Here is a 12879-nt window from a genome sequence, read left to right as displayed (position 1 = left end):
ATAAAAAATCTCGGGGAGGGTCAAAAATCACATGTCTACAGTTGCACCTCTTTTACTGGGAACGCGAAGAGTTTTCAGACAAAGAACGACTAGACATGTTTTTTGACCTGACCTTTCTTTAGGGATACCAATAACCAAGTACTATTTACTTTATGACTTTTTACATTGTCTGTTTGTAATAGTTGTCTTCTTCCTTTGTCTTTAGGCTGATATCTTCATTCCAGTTGTACTTCTGGTACATGATTATCTTCTCCATTACATTTTGAACATATATGATCTGGGTATTTGTGTCCTACTAATTTGCAGTATCTTGTCAATAATTCATTAGAAATAAATCCTTTCTTTAGTGCTCTTGTAGTTGGTTGTATCTCTTGTTTTAGTAATGATAAAATCCATTTTTGGACTTCATCCATATCTCCTTGTCGTAGTTCTCTTGAATTCGCATATATCATTAGTTGATCTCTTGAGTAGTAGCTCCAGATAGCATTTTCTTGTAAATAATTGTTGGCTAGCTCTTGGATAATAGTTGTTATTCCAATTATTCTTTTGTTGGCGTAAAAACCTGGTATCTCAATTTTTGGTATTTCTGGTTGTTGTTCTATTTCTTTTGGTATTATCATATCTCGTGTCAATCCTATCTTTACAACCTGTATAATAGGTTTTATTTCATCGTATAGTATCTCAGCTGGTGTTGTATAGAATTTTATAAAAAATAGGTTTCCTTTTTTAATTCTTTTAAATGTAATAAATGTTTTATATAGCTCTGGTATTCCACTTATCTCTTCCCCATCATAGGTATATACCGTGCTAAGTAATCCGTAATTGTAACATGTTTTTACTAAATTGGCTCTAGTTTTTGGCTGTGCAATAAGCCTATTATATCCTTGGAGTTTTTGGGTTATATAGTCTTGTGTTGGATCTGTTGTAGTAGTTGCTCTGGGGTTAAGGTTTAGAAATGTTTGAATTTTGTATATATTTTCAATATAGATCTGAGTAATATGGTTGTATATTTTTTTATTTTGGTGTAGGCTGTTGGCATAGGTTGAGGTTTGTGGAGTCGTAACTATTGTTTCTTTTGGCCTTTTCGGCGTAATTGGTTTATCAAATATGTTATTTAAATTTACATTGGTATGTGGCTTCTTGTTAACTTGTTTACTTGTACCTGCAGCTGTATATAAACAAACTTTGTTATGGGTTTTTTGGAGTTTCCCAACGTCTCCTTCTAACTCTGGAAGTTTTGAGTCTTCCGATCGACTTAGCTCCGCATCTTTATAGTCATGCTGCTGACTTGGCTGACTTTTCTCTAGGTGTTGTAATCTTTTTCCCATACCATCCATCTGTAAAGATAGAGTAGTAAGGATTGCAAATAAATCTTTTGTTTCTTGGCTTTCATCAGTTTGGGTACCTTTGTCTTGATAGGTAGTCTGCAATAACATTTTTGTCAGTCCTTATTACTTCAATTGTAAATGTAAAATTTTGTATATTTAATACAATCCTTCTTATTTCCTTCGTAGTTACTGAATCTTGTACTTTCCGTGTTATCCACCATTTTACTTGTGTATTATCTGTTCTTACAATAAACTTGTTATAAACGATATATGGCTCAAATGCTAACAAACATTTATATAATCCAAATAATTCTTTCCTATTTATCTCCCATTTTAATTGTGGTTCCGTGTATGATCCTGAATAATATCTACAATGGTGTTCAATTTTTTCATTATCATATTTATATTTTAGAACTTCTCCATAGTTGTGGTCACTAGAATCAGTTTCTACTATGTAAGTGAACTGTCTTTTTTCATCTGGAAAATATAGTTTTGGTAATATTTTACACATATTTTTTATCTTCTTTATATGTATTTTATCTTTTTCGTCGAAATGGTATTCTATGTCCTTTTTTAATTTTTTCTGTAATGGTTTTAAGTTTTCTGCTAATTTAGGAATATATTCTCTTACTTGGTTAACCAATCCTAAAAATGATTGTAACTTCTTTTTTGTATCAAGTGTTTCATTCAAGTTAATTATTTTTTGTACTACATGGGTTTGCATTTTTATTCCGTTTTTATCTATTTGTATACCTAAAAATTCTATTTGATTTTTCATTACTTCTGCTTTCTTTTTACTTAAACTTATTCCTGATATTTCTACAATGTGTATGAATTTTTCTAGTAGTTTTATATGTTCGTTCTCTGTTCTAGAATATAACAGTATATCATCTATATATATTATACAATTTTCTAATTGGTTAAAGTAGTTATCCATAAAATGTTGGTATCTACCTGGTGCATTTTTATATCCAAATGGTAATACGTTCCATTCGTAAAATCCTTGTGGTACTGTAAATGCTGTTAACTTTTTAGATTCGTCTTCTAGTTTTAAATGATAAAATCCTGATTTACAGTCAAATTTACTAAAATAGTTATATCCTTGTATTTGTCTGATTTTTAGTATTTTATTTGGTATCGGATAATTATATGTTTTCGTTTTTGCATTTAAATTTCTATAATCTACAACCATACGACTTTTTCCTCGTTTTTGTTCGCTATGCTTATTTACTATAAATGCTGGGCTAGTGTGTTTACTATTACTTTCTTGTATGTATTTATTGTCTAATAATTCCTGTATGTGAATTTTAAATTCTGTTAGATCATTAAAATTGTATTTCAAAGGTTTTTGTGTTATTATACTATTTTCATCTATTAGTTCAATTTTTATTTTTGTTTTATGTTTTTCCCAACCTTGTAGTGGATTATCATTATATAGTAATTCTTATTTATCTTGGAGTAGTTTTATCTGGTTTATTGAGAAAATGATTATTTCTATATTATGGTTGCTTTTTGTCATATTTTCTAATTTTTGGGTAATTTTTTCACTTCCCTTAATCCAGGGTGTTGTTTTTCTCAATTTATTATTTACTCTTTTTGCTCCTAATCTTTGCTTACACGGAGTAGTAAACCACCAATGTGTTTTTGTTATAGTATGTGGGTATAACTTATCTTAAAATGGCATTCCTAATAATATATCCTTATTTGTGAATTCATAACTATATATTTCTTCTATGGTTAATATTTTATCCCATATTTGTATTTTTAGATTCCTTGCTTTGTATGTTATCATACTTCCTTCATTGTTAAATCCTGTTACTACTATGGGTTTTTTTAGCTTTTCCCATTTATTTTCTGGTAGACAATTATGTCTACACATGTTAGCTTCTGCTCCTGTATCCATCATAGGTGTATAATATCTATTATAATATCCTTCTACTATTATTTTGGCAAGTATATATATTTTTGGCATTATATTAAGGTTCTTTTGATTATTATCTTTTTATTTTCATAACTTATTGTTAATTGTCTATCTTCTAATTTATATGGTTTGACTTTTTCTAACCATTTTATTCCTAGTGTAATGTTTTTATCTCCTTGATATATTTTAAAATTTATTAATATTGGTATTCCTCCAATAATTAATTCCTTTTCAGTTTTTTCTTCATTTTTTCTTAATGCTTTTGGTAATTCTGAATTTTGTTGTTCTATTGTTACTATCTCTTGTTCTGGTATTAATTCTCTTATAACATAATTCTCTTCTTGTCCTGTATTTATTAGTATTAAATATTTTCTTTGGTCCATTATTCCTGTAATATAATAATGATGTGGGTTTATTTCTTCTATTTTTTGTTCTATTAATTTTTGCGGAGTTATGTAATCTATTCTTCTTGATGTACTTATTCTTGATGATGTCTCTGGTATTTCATTACTTGTTCGTTTTGACGTGCTTAATCTTTCTTTTACTATTTCTAAATCTTCTTCTATATCCATTTCCTTATAACTATAATCATTGTTGTCTATAACTGATACTATTCTTTCGAATGGATTTTTTATTTTTATTTTATTTATTTTATTTTTAGCTGTTATCTTATGTTTTGTCGTTAAGACATATAGATTTTTACATCTTGCTGTAAATATCTTACTTCCTGGTGCTAGTTCTATTCCAGACATTTTTCAATATAGCACTAATGATTTATCTATATTTTTATCATCTATTGCCACTGAATAGTTGGCACTTATTATGAATTTAAATTTTTGGTATATTAAGTTACATCTTACTGCACTTATTACACTTTTTTCTATAGGTTGTACAATTCTATCGTCTGCCAAGTATATTTCTATAGGGGTATCTATTCCCTCTCTAAAACATGCTTTTATTAGTATCTCTGTTCCTCCTAAATGTACGTATTTTATTGGGTTTTTTGTGCTTTTATATCTTGTATTTCTTTATTTAATAGTTTTTTATTTAATATTGGTATTCTTGCTTTACCTTTAATGTATTTACAGTCTATTATATGTTCTCTTTGGCTTACTACATAGTATTCTTCTTTTTGTCTTTTAAACCAATTCTTTATTGTTGGTACTTCTAGTATTTTGTCTATGCTTAGATCCAATTCTTTTCCTTTTATTTGTTCAAATATGGTGGTGTCAAATATTATTTTTTGTTCTGAAGATTGTTCATGTTGGTGTTCCTCTTGTTGTATAATTTGTATATCATTTTCAGTCATAATTATCTTCGTCTGATTCTTCTATTATATTATTTATATCCTTTTCATTTTCTGAGAATTCATTTTCTGATATCTCATATATGTTGTCTTCACTTCCTAATTCATAATCTATATACTCTATTTGCGTATATTTATCATTGTCTATCGTTATTTCGGTAATTTGTTTCTTCTTTGGGTTTTTTGGTAATTTGCAATCTTTAGCTAAGTGTCCTAACTTTCCACAATTGTAACAAGTGCATTCTGTTAGTTTTTTCTTTTTTCTATATGGTTTTTTATGTTTGTAATTTTTTACATAATATCTTCCTCTTGGTTTCTTATACTTATATTTGGATTTATATCTTTTTCTCTTTCCTTCTTTTTTGTAATATTTATCTGTGCAGCCAAATTGGGGTGCTATTCTATTTTTGCAGCATGCCAAATTTTTTACTAATATTTTATCCATTTTGATATTTTATTTGTATTTCTCACATAATTCTATAAACCAGTTTTGTAGAAATTTTATTCGAGCTCCTAGAGTATCTGCTAGTTCTGCTTCATTCCAATTTTTTATTATTTTTGAGCTAAAAGGTTCTGGTAATTTGGTAAAATATAATTTTCTTATTTCCTTACTTTCATCCGGACTATATGTTCCTTTCTAATAATAGTTTCTAAATGCACAAGTATATTCGTCTATATAACACATATTACATATTGCTAATTTTGTCATTAAATTTCTATTTGTAGTCTTTTCTTTATTTTGTTCTTCTACTTCTGTTGTCATACTACTAAATTCATTTCTTATTGCTATTTCATATTTATTCAATATATCTGTAACTGTTGTTGCAGCTGTACCATCAAGTTTTTTATTACTTCTTAATGTATCTAAGCTTTCACTTGTTAAATTTTGTAACCATAGTTTTACCGTTCCTATGAGTGTTCTTTCTATATATCCTGGTGTTTCAGCTATTACTATTTTATTATCTATTAGTTATTTTGAGATATATCCTATCCACAATTGGATTGTTTTATTTATATCTGCTACACAATCTAGATCTAAAAAATTACATTGTTCAGTTAGCTGTCTTGGTGTCCATTTCCTATTTAGCCTTTTATCCCATAATGTTTTATTCCTATCATATGAATCATAACTTACTCTGTAATAGGTTGGGTTTAGTTGTCTTGGATTTTTTACTCCTGATGTGCTTGATTTATCCTCGGTCATATCTCCTGTATTTATTTCTGGATTTGTTTTTATCTTTTCTGTTTTTTCTATAAGTTCTGTGTACATCTCACTTGTTTCTGAATAGTCTTCTCCTAGATCTTTGTCGTTATCACTTCGGTCATTTATTTCGTTTATGCTTATATTTGGTGGATTATCCTGTACTTCTTCTAACTGTAATTTAAATTTTTCTATCTCATTTGTCAGTCTTAGCTCTTGTTCGTCTTCTTTACGTTTTTCTTTTTCTTTTAGTTTATTTGTATATAACTGTTTTAGCATTTCTAATTCTTTTTCTAATTCTATTATTTTAGTGTTCTTTACTTCCTCTATCTGTTGTATTTTTTCTTTAGCTTGCTGTTGTATTTCTTTAATTTCTCGTTTTCTATCTATTTCTTCGTTTTCTTTTGTTATTCTAACCATTGAGGTTAAACTATCTTCTAGTTTTACAGTTTCTTTTTCTAACATTAAGTTCAGGTTATTTCCTATTTTCTTGTATCTCCTTTCTAAGTTGGAAAATATTATTGTTATTTTTAATCCTTCTGGATTTTCATATGTTTTCTCTTCTAGTGCGAATTCTTCTTTATTCATCTTTTATTTTTAAGATAGCAAATATATTTGTATTCTGTTTTAGATATTATATCAATTAATTCAGATACCTAGCTTTGTTTATTTTTGTAATACTTAGATATTCATTTTCTAGGTATAGTTTCTTTAGTTTCTTTCTTATTTTTCTTGATTTCTTAGTTATTTTGATATGTCTATCTTCAGTAATTAGCTCATTGTTTATGGATAGTTTTTGCGGATTTATTCAAAAGACAAAAAGAAGAATACTATGTAGTAAGCCAAAGAGAACATATAATAGACTGTAAATATATTAAAGGTAAAGTAAGAATACCAATATTAAATAAAAAACTATTAAATAAAGAAATACAAGATATAAAAGAAAAAAACCCAATAAAATACGTACATTCAGGAGGAACAAAGATACTAATAAAAACATATTTTAGAGAGGGAATAGATACCCCTATAGAAATATACTTGGCAGACGATAGAATTGTACAACCTATAGAAAAAAGCATAATAAGTGCAGTAAGAGGTAACTTAATATACCAAAAATTTAAATTCATAATAAGTGCCAACTATTCAGTGGCAATAGATGATAAAAATATAGATAAATAATTAGTGCTATATTGGAAAATGTCTGGAATAGAACTAGCACCAGGAAGTAAGATATTTACAGCAAGATGTAAAAATCTATATGTCTTAACGACAAAACATAAGATAACAGCTAAAAATAAAATAAATAAAATAAAAATAGAAAATCCATTCGAAAGAATAGTATCAGTTATAGACAACAATGATTATAGTTATAAGGAAATGGATATAGAAGAAGATTTAGAAATAGTAAAAGAAAGATTAAGCACGTCAAAACGAACAAGTAATGAAATACCAGAGACATCATCAAGAATAAGTACATCAAGAAGAATAGATTACATAACTCCGCAAAAATTAATAGAACAAAAAATAGAAGAAATAAACCCACATCATTATTATATTACAGGAATAATGGACCAAAGAAAATATTTAATACTAATAAATACAGGACAAGAAGAGAATTATGTTATAAGAGAATTAATACCAGAACAAGAGATAGTAACAATAGAACAGCAAAATTCAGAATTACCAAAAGCATTAAGAAAAAATGAAGAAACAACTGAAAAGGAATTAATTATTGGAGGAATACCAATATTAATAAATTTTAAAATATATCAAGGAGATAAAAATATTACACTAGGAATAAAATGGTTAGAAAAAGTCAAACCATATAAATTAGATGATAGGCAATTAACAATAAGTTATGAAAATAAAAAGATAATAATCAAAAGAACCTTAATATAATGCCAAAATAATAGTAGAAGGATATTATAATAGATATTATACACCTATGATGGATACAGGAGCAGAAGCTAACATGTGTAGACATAATTGTCTACCAGAAAATAAATGGGAAAAGCTAAAAAAAACCATAGTAGTAACAAGATTTAACAATGAGGGAAGTATGATAACATACAAAGCAAGGAATCTAAAAATACAAATATGGGATAAAATATTAACCATAGAAGAAATATATAGTTATGAATTCACAAATAAGGATATATTATTAGGAATGCCATTTTCAGATAAGTTATACCCACATACTATAACAAAAACACATTAGTGGTTTACTACTCCGTGTAAGCAAAGATTAGGAGCAAAAAGAGTAAATAATAAATTGAGAAAAACAACACCCTGGATTAAGGGAAGTGAAAAAATTACCTAGAAATTAGAAAATATGACACAAAGCAACCATAATATAGAAATAATCATTTTCTCAATAAACCAGATAAAACTACTCCAAGATAAATTAGAATTACTATATAATGATAATCCACTACAAGGTTGGGAAAAACATAAAACAAAAATAAAAATTGAACTAATAGATGAAAATAGTATAATAACACAAAAACCTTTGAAATACAATTTTAATGATCTAACAGAATTTAAAATACACATACAGGAATTATTAGACAATAAGTACATACAAGAAAGTAATAGTAAACACACTAGCCCAGCATTTATAGTAAATAAGCATAGCGAACAAAAATGAGGAAAAAGTCGTATGGTTGTAGATTATAGAAATTTAAATGCAAAAACGAAAACATATAATTATCCGATACCAAATAAAATACTAAAAATCAGACAAATACAAGGATATAACTATTTTAGTAAATTTGACTGTAAATCAGGATTTTATCATTTAAAACTAGAAGACGAATCTAAAAAGTTAACAGCATTTACAGTACCACAAGGATTTTACGAATGGAACGTATTACCATTTGGATATAAAAATGCACCAGGTAGATACCAACATTTTATGGATAACTACTTTAACCAATTAGAAAATTGTATAATATATATAGATGATATACTGTTATATTCTAGAACAGAAAACGAACATATAAAACTACTAGAAAAATTCATACACATTGTAGAAATATCAGGAATTAGTTTAAGTAAAAAGAAAGCAGAAGTAATGAAAAATCAAATAGAATTCTTAGGTATACAAATAGATAAAAATGGAATAAAAATGCAAACTCATATAGTACAAAAAATAATTAACTTAAACGAAACACTTGATACGAAAAAGAAGTTACAATCATTTTTAGGATTAGTTAACCAAGTAAGGGAATATATCCCTAAATTAGCAGAAAACTTAAAACCACTACAGAAAAAATTAAAAAAGGATGTAGAATACCATTTCGACGAAAAAGATAAAATACATATAAAGAAGATAAAAAATATGTGTAAAATATTACCAAAACTATATTTTCCAGATGAAAAAAGACAGTTCACGTACATAGTAGAAACTGATTCTAGTGACCACAGCTATGGAGGAGTTCTAAAATATAAATATGATAATGAAAAAATTGAACACCATTGTAGATATTATTCAGGATCATACACGGAACCACAATTAAAATGGGAGATAAATAGGAAAGAATTATTTGGATTATATAAATGTTTGTTAGCATTTGAGCCATATATCGTTTATAACAAGTTCATTGTAAGAACAGATAATACACAAGTAAAATAGTGGATAACACGGAAAGTACAAGATTCAGTAACTACGAAGGAAATAAGAAGGCTTGTATTAAATATACAAAATTTTACATTTACAATTGAAGTAATAAGGACTGACAAAAATGTTATTGCAGACTACCTATCAAGACAAAGGTACCCAAACTGATGAAAGCCAAGAAACAAAAGATTTATTTGCAATCCTTACTACTCTATCTTTACAGATGGATGGTATGGGAAAAGATTACAACAGCTAGAGAAAAGTCAGCCAAGTCAGCAGCATGACTATAAAGATGCGGAGCTAAGTCAATCGGAAGACTCAAAACTTCCAGAGTTATAAGGAGACGTTGGGAAACTCCAAAAAACCCATAACAAAGTTTGTTTATATACAGCTGCAGGTACAAGTAAACAAGAAGCCACATACCAATGTATATTTAAATAACATATTTGATAAACCAATTACGCCGAAAAGGCCAAAAGAAACAATAGTTACGACACCACAAACCTCAACCTATGCCAACAGCCTACACCAAAATAAAAAAATATACAACCATATTACTCAGATCTATATTGAAAATATATACAAAATTCAAACATTTCTAAACCTTAACCCCAGAGCAACTACTACAACAGATCCAACACAAGACTATATAACCCAAAAACTCCAAGGATATAATAGGCTTATTGCACAGCCAAAAACTAGAGCCAATTTAGTAAAAACATGTTACAATTACGGATTACTTAGCACGGTATATACCTATGATGGGGAAGAGATAAGTGGAATACCAGAGCTATATAAAGCATTTATTACATTTAAAAAAACTTACAAAAAGGAAACCTATTTTTTATAAAATTCTATACAGCACCAGCTGAGATACTATACGATGAAATAAAACCTATTATACAGGTTGTAAAGATAGGATTGACACGAGATATGATAATACCAAAAGAAATAGAACAACAACCAGAAATACCAAAAATCGAGATACCAGGTTTTTACGCCAACAAAAGAATAATTGGAATAGCAACTATTATCCAAGAGCTAGCCAACAATTATTTACAAGAAAATGCTATCTGGAGCTACTACTCAAGAGATCAACTAATGATATATGTGAATTCAAGAGAACTACGACAAGGAGATATGGATGAAGTCCAAAAATGGATTTTATCATTACTAAAACCAGAGATACAACCAACTACAAGAGCACTAAAGAAAGGATTGATTTCCAATGAATTATTGACAAGATACTGCAAATTAGTAGGACACAAATACCCAGATCATATATGTTCAAAATACAATGGAGAAGATAATCATGTACCAGAAGTACAACTGGAATGAAGATATCAGCCTAAAGACAAATGAAGAAGACAGCTATTACAAACAGACAATGTAAAAAGTCATAAAGTAAATAGTACAAGTCATATTCATGAACAGTAAAGGTCGTTCATGAAGAGTTGTTTGTGAATAGTAAGAGTCATTTATATAGTACAGGTCATATTCATGAACAGTAAAGGTTGTTCATGAAAAGGCGATTGTGAATAGTAAGAGTCATTTAAGTATGTAAAGAGTCGTTTGTAAACAGTAAGAGTCGTTTAAAGCTTTCTATATATAGTTTGTAAATCAGAGGAAGAGGGGACACACCCTCATCTTCTCTCTTATCTTCTCTCTCATATAAGAAATATCTGAGTTATATACAAAGTCTCTTTAACAACTATGGAACATTCAAACGAGTTACAAGATCAGGTAAGTTTATTCATAATCATGTCTAACTAAACTTTTATATTCCTTGTAATCTCTTGAATATCATAATTGTTTATCATGTTATAGTACTGTTACAAAGAACATCTTGAGAAAGTTTGCCATGTCTAATAATGCTGAGAGTAGTTAAGCCCAGACTATGCCATCCTAAGGTCGAAACCGGTAGGTAGAGAAGCCGTTTAGGGGAGTAGACAGAGTTGAGGCGCTGTTAGGGAAAATGATTGAAGCAAGAAAAATATGGTAGTGACCAGAAAAGATTGTTCAGTATAACTTATTAAAAAATGATAAACTTTATGATAAACAAAGAGGTTATAGGGAATATGTTTAGTAAACACATGATAAGGAAAAATAATAATTTTATGAAGAACCCCACTTATTTACTAGATAACAATAATAATTACAAAATACTCATATTATATACCTTGAACCAACTTAATAACGACATTAGGAGAAAAATTTACGATATTTTAATTTCTTTTGAAATAATTAACATAATGGAACAAGAATATACAGAACTAATTCTATCAGAAGAAATAGATATCTTAGATTTATATGAACTAGACTTATATTCAGATTAATGATCAACTACGAATTCCGCTTACCACAAAATCAAACTACTTTCAAAATCTACTTACAAAATTGGGCAAATGTTCTTTGAGTAAATCCAAAGGACGGGGCATTCCCCCTTTAAGCCTTTTTCCCACGCCATGACTTATGATCGAATTCCTTCCAATCTCGTAATTGTTGCTACCTCCTAACATGCAGCCTCTTCGATACTGACCTTGTAAGTGTGCTTATGCAACTCGTCTCTCCTTTTTCGTTCAGCTTTCAACCTATCTCTAGGCCTTATTTTGTAAACATATACAAGGCTAAATAGTATGCCTCTCTGGGCATCTATAGGTGTACTGATGTTATTCGCTCGGTACTTGGTAGAACTTGCGAATATGGCTATATCTTATTTCATAGACCTGGTTATCCATTAGTATGACTTTACTGCATCTACGTAGGCCATAGTATACCATAATTCTTACTTCGATTTATCGTTACTGAGGTCTGCAACCAACTCCAGATTACTCTCATTATTTATCCTTAAGACTGATGGTCTAATCTCATCTCATACTGTTGAACTTTTATCCATCTATTGTTGATTCACCATCTACCACTAATAACTTGATCGTTTATGTAACACCGCCGCTAGGGCTCGCGTCTCATCTGGGATATCTGGAGTAATTAGATTGATCCACCTAGAGGTGATACTATACTTTCATAACCATACTTTATAGCATCCCAATAAGACTCACCTTATATGGGTATTTTAGTCCCTTACAATTCATGCAATCCACTTCCCTTTTTCTTTTTTGTTTTTTCTTTCTTCAAATCATTAATCAACCGAAGGCCAAAATGTCATCCTTTATTTATCACAATTACGCCCTCATTTTGCTACTAGGTCAGCATTCCATCTCTTCTAAATGCTACTAGTCATAGACTCCTTTGAGTTCATTCAGGCTATATTGAGCATTCTATAACTTAGAGGAACCATCAGATCCCTTGTTTTCACGGGCTTAATCCCGAGAAATTATACCTTTTTGTCACCTTTTCATTTGCTTTCTTCATATTTTTACCCTTGTCTTTCTAAAACCTTGTCGTTCTATCATACTTTAACTTGCGATGGTTCCCTTATGATTTTGTGGAACATCAAGAGAGACAACGCATCGTCTCTAACTCTTCTTTTACTCTCTAATTAGA

The 12879-nt window shown here is 29.0% G+C and overlaps 2 protein-coding genes and 1 pseudogene across 2 annotated transcripts; 1 reads left to right on the top strand and 2 right to left on the bottom strand.

The window, feature by feature from the left end:
- Positions 1 to 215: 215 nt before the first annotated feature.
- On the bottom strand, positions 216 to 1436 carry LOC138870019 (uncharacterized). Its single transcript, XM_070147489.1, has one exon. It carries the CDS (start codon positions 1434 to 1436, stop codon positions 216 to 218), a length of 1221 nt encoding a protein of 406 aa, XP_070003590.1.
- Positions 1437 to 5525: 4089 nt separating this feature from the next.
- Positions 5526 to 6344, bottom strand: LOC138871488 (uncharacterized). The gene has a single exon (XM_070149368.1). It carries the CDS (start codon positions 6342 to 6344, stop codon positions 5526 to 5528), a length of 819 nt encoding a protein of 272 aa, XP_070005469.1.
- Positions 6345 to 9499: 3155 nt separating this feature from the next.
- Positions 9500 to 10713, top strand: LOC138871487 (uncharacterized; annotated as a pseudogene).
- Positions 10714 to 12879: the final 2166 nt, after the last annotated feature.

The sequence above is a fragment of the Nicotiana sylvestris genome, chromosome 6 (assembly GCF_000393655.2).
Source record: "Nicotiana sylvestris chromosome 6, ASM39365v2, whole genome shotgun sequence".
NCBI classification, from domain to species: Eukaryota; Viridiplantae; Streptophyta; class Magnoliopsida; order Solanales; family Solanaceae; genus Nicotiana; species Nicotiana sylvestris.
Note: the sequence above shows the minus strand (reverse complement) of the source record. Positions and strands in the feature narration are given on the sequence as shown.

Bases quoted from the DNA above. Each gene is read 5' to 3' on its own strand.
- LOC138870019 (XM_070147489.1), bottom strand. From the start codon at position 1,436: ATGTTATTGCAGACTACCTATCAAGACAAAGGTACCCAAACTGATGAA.
- LOC138871488 (XM_070149368.1), bottom strand. From the start codon at position 6,344: ATGAATAAAGAAGAATTCGCACTAGAAGAGAAAACATATGAAAATCCA.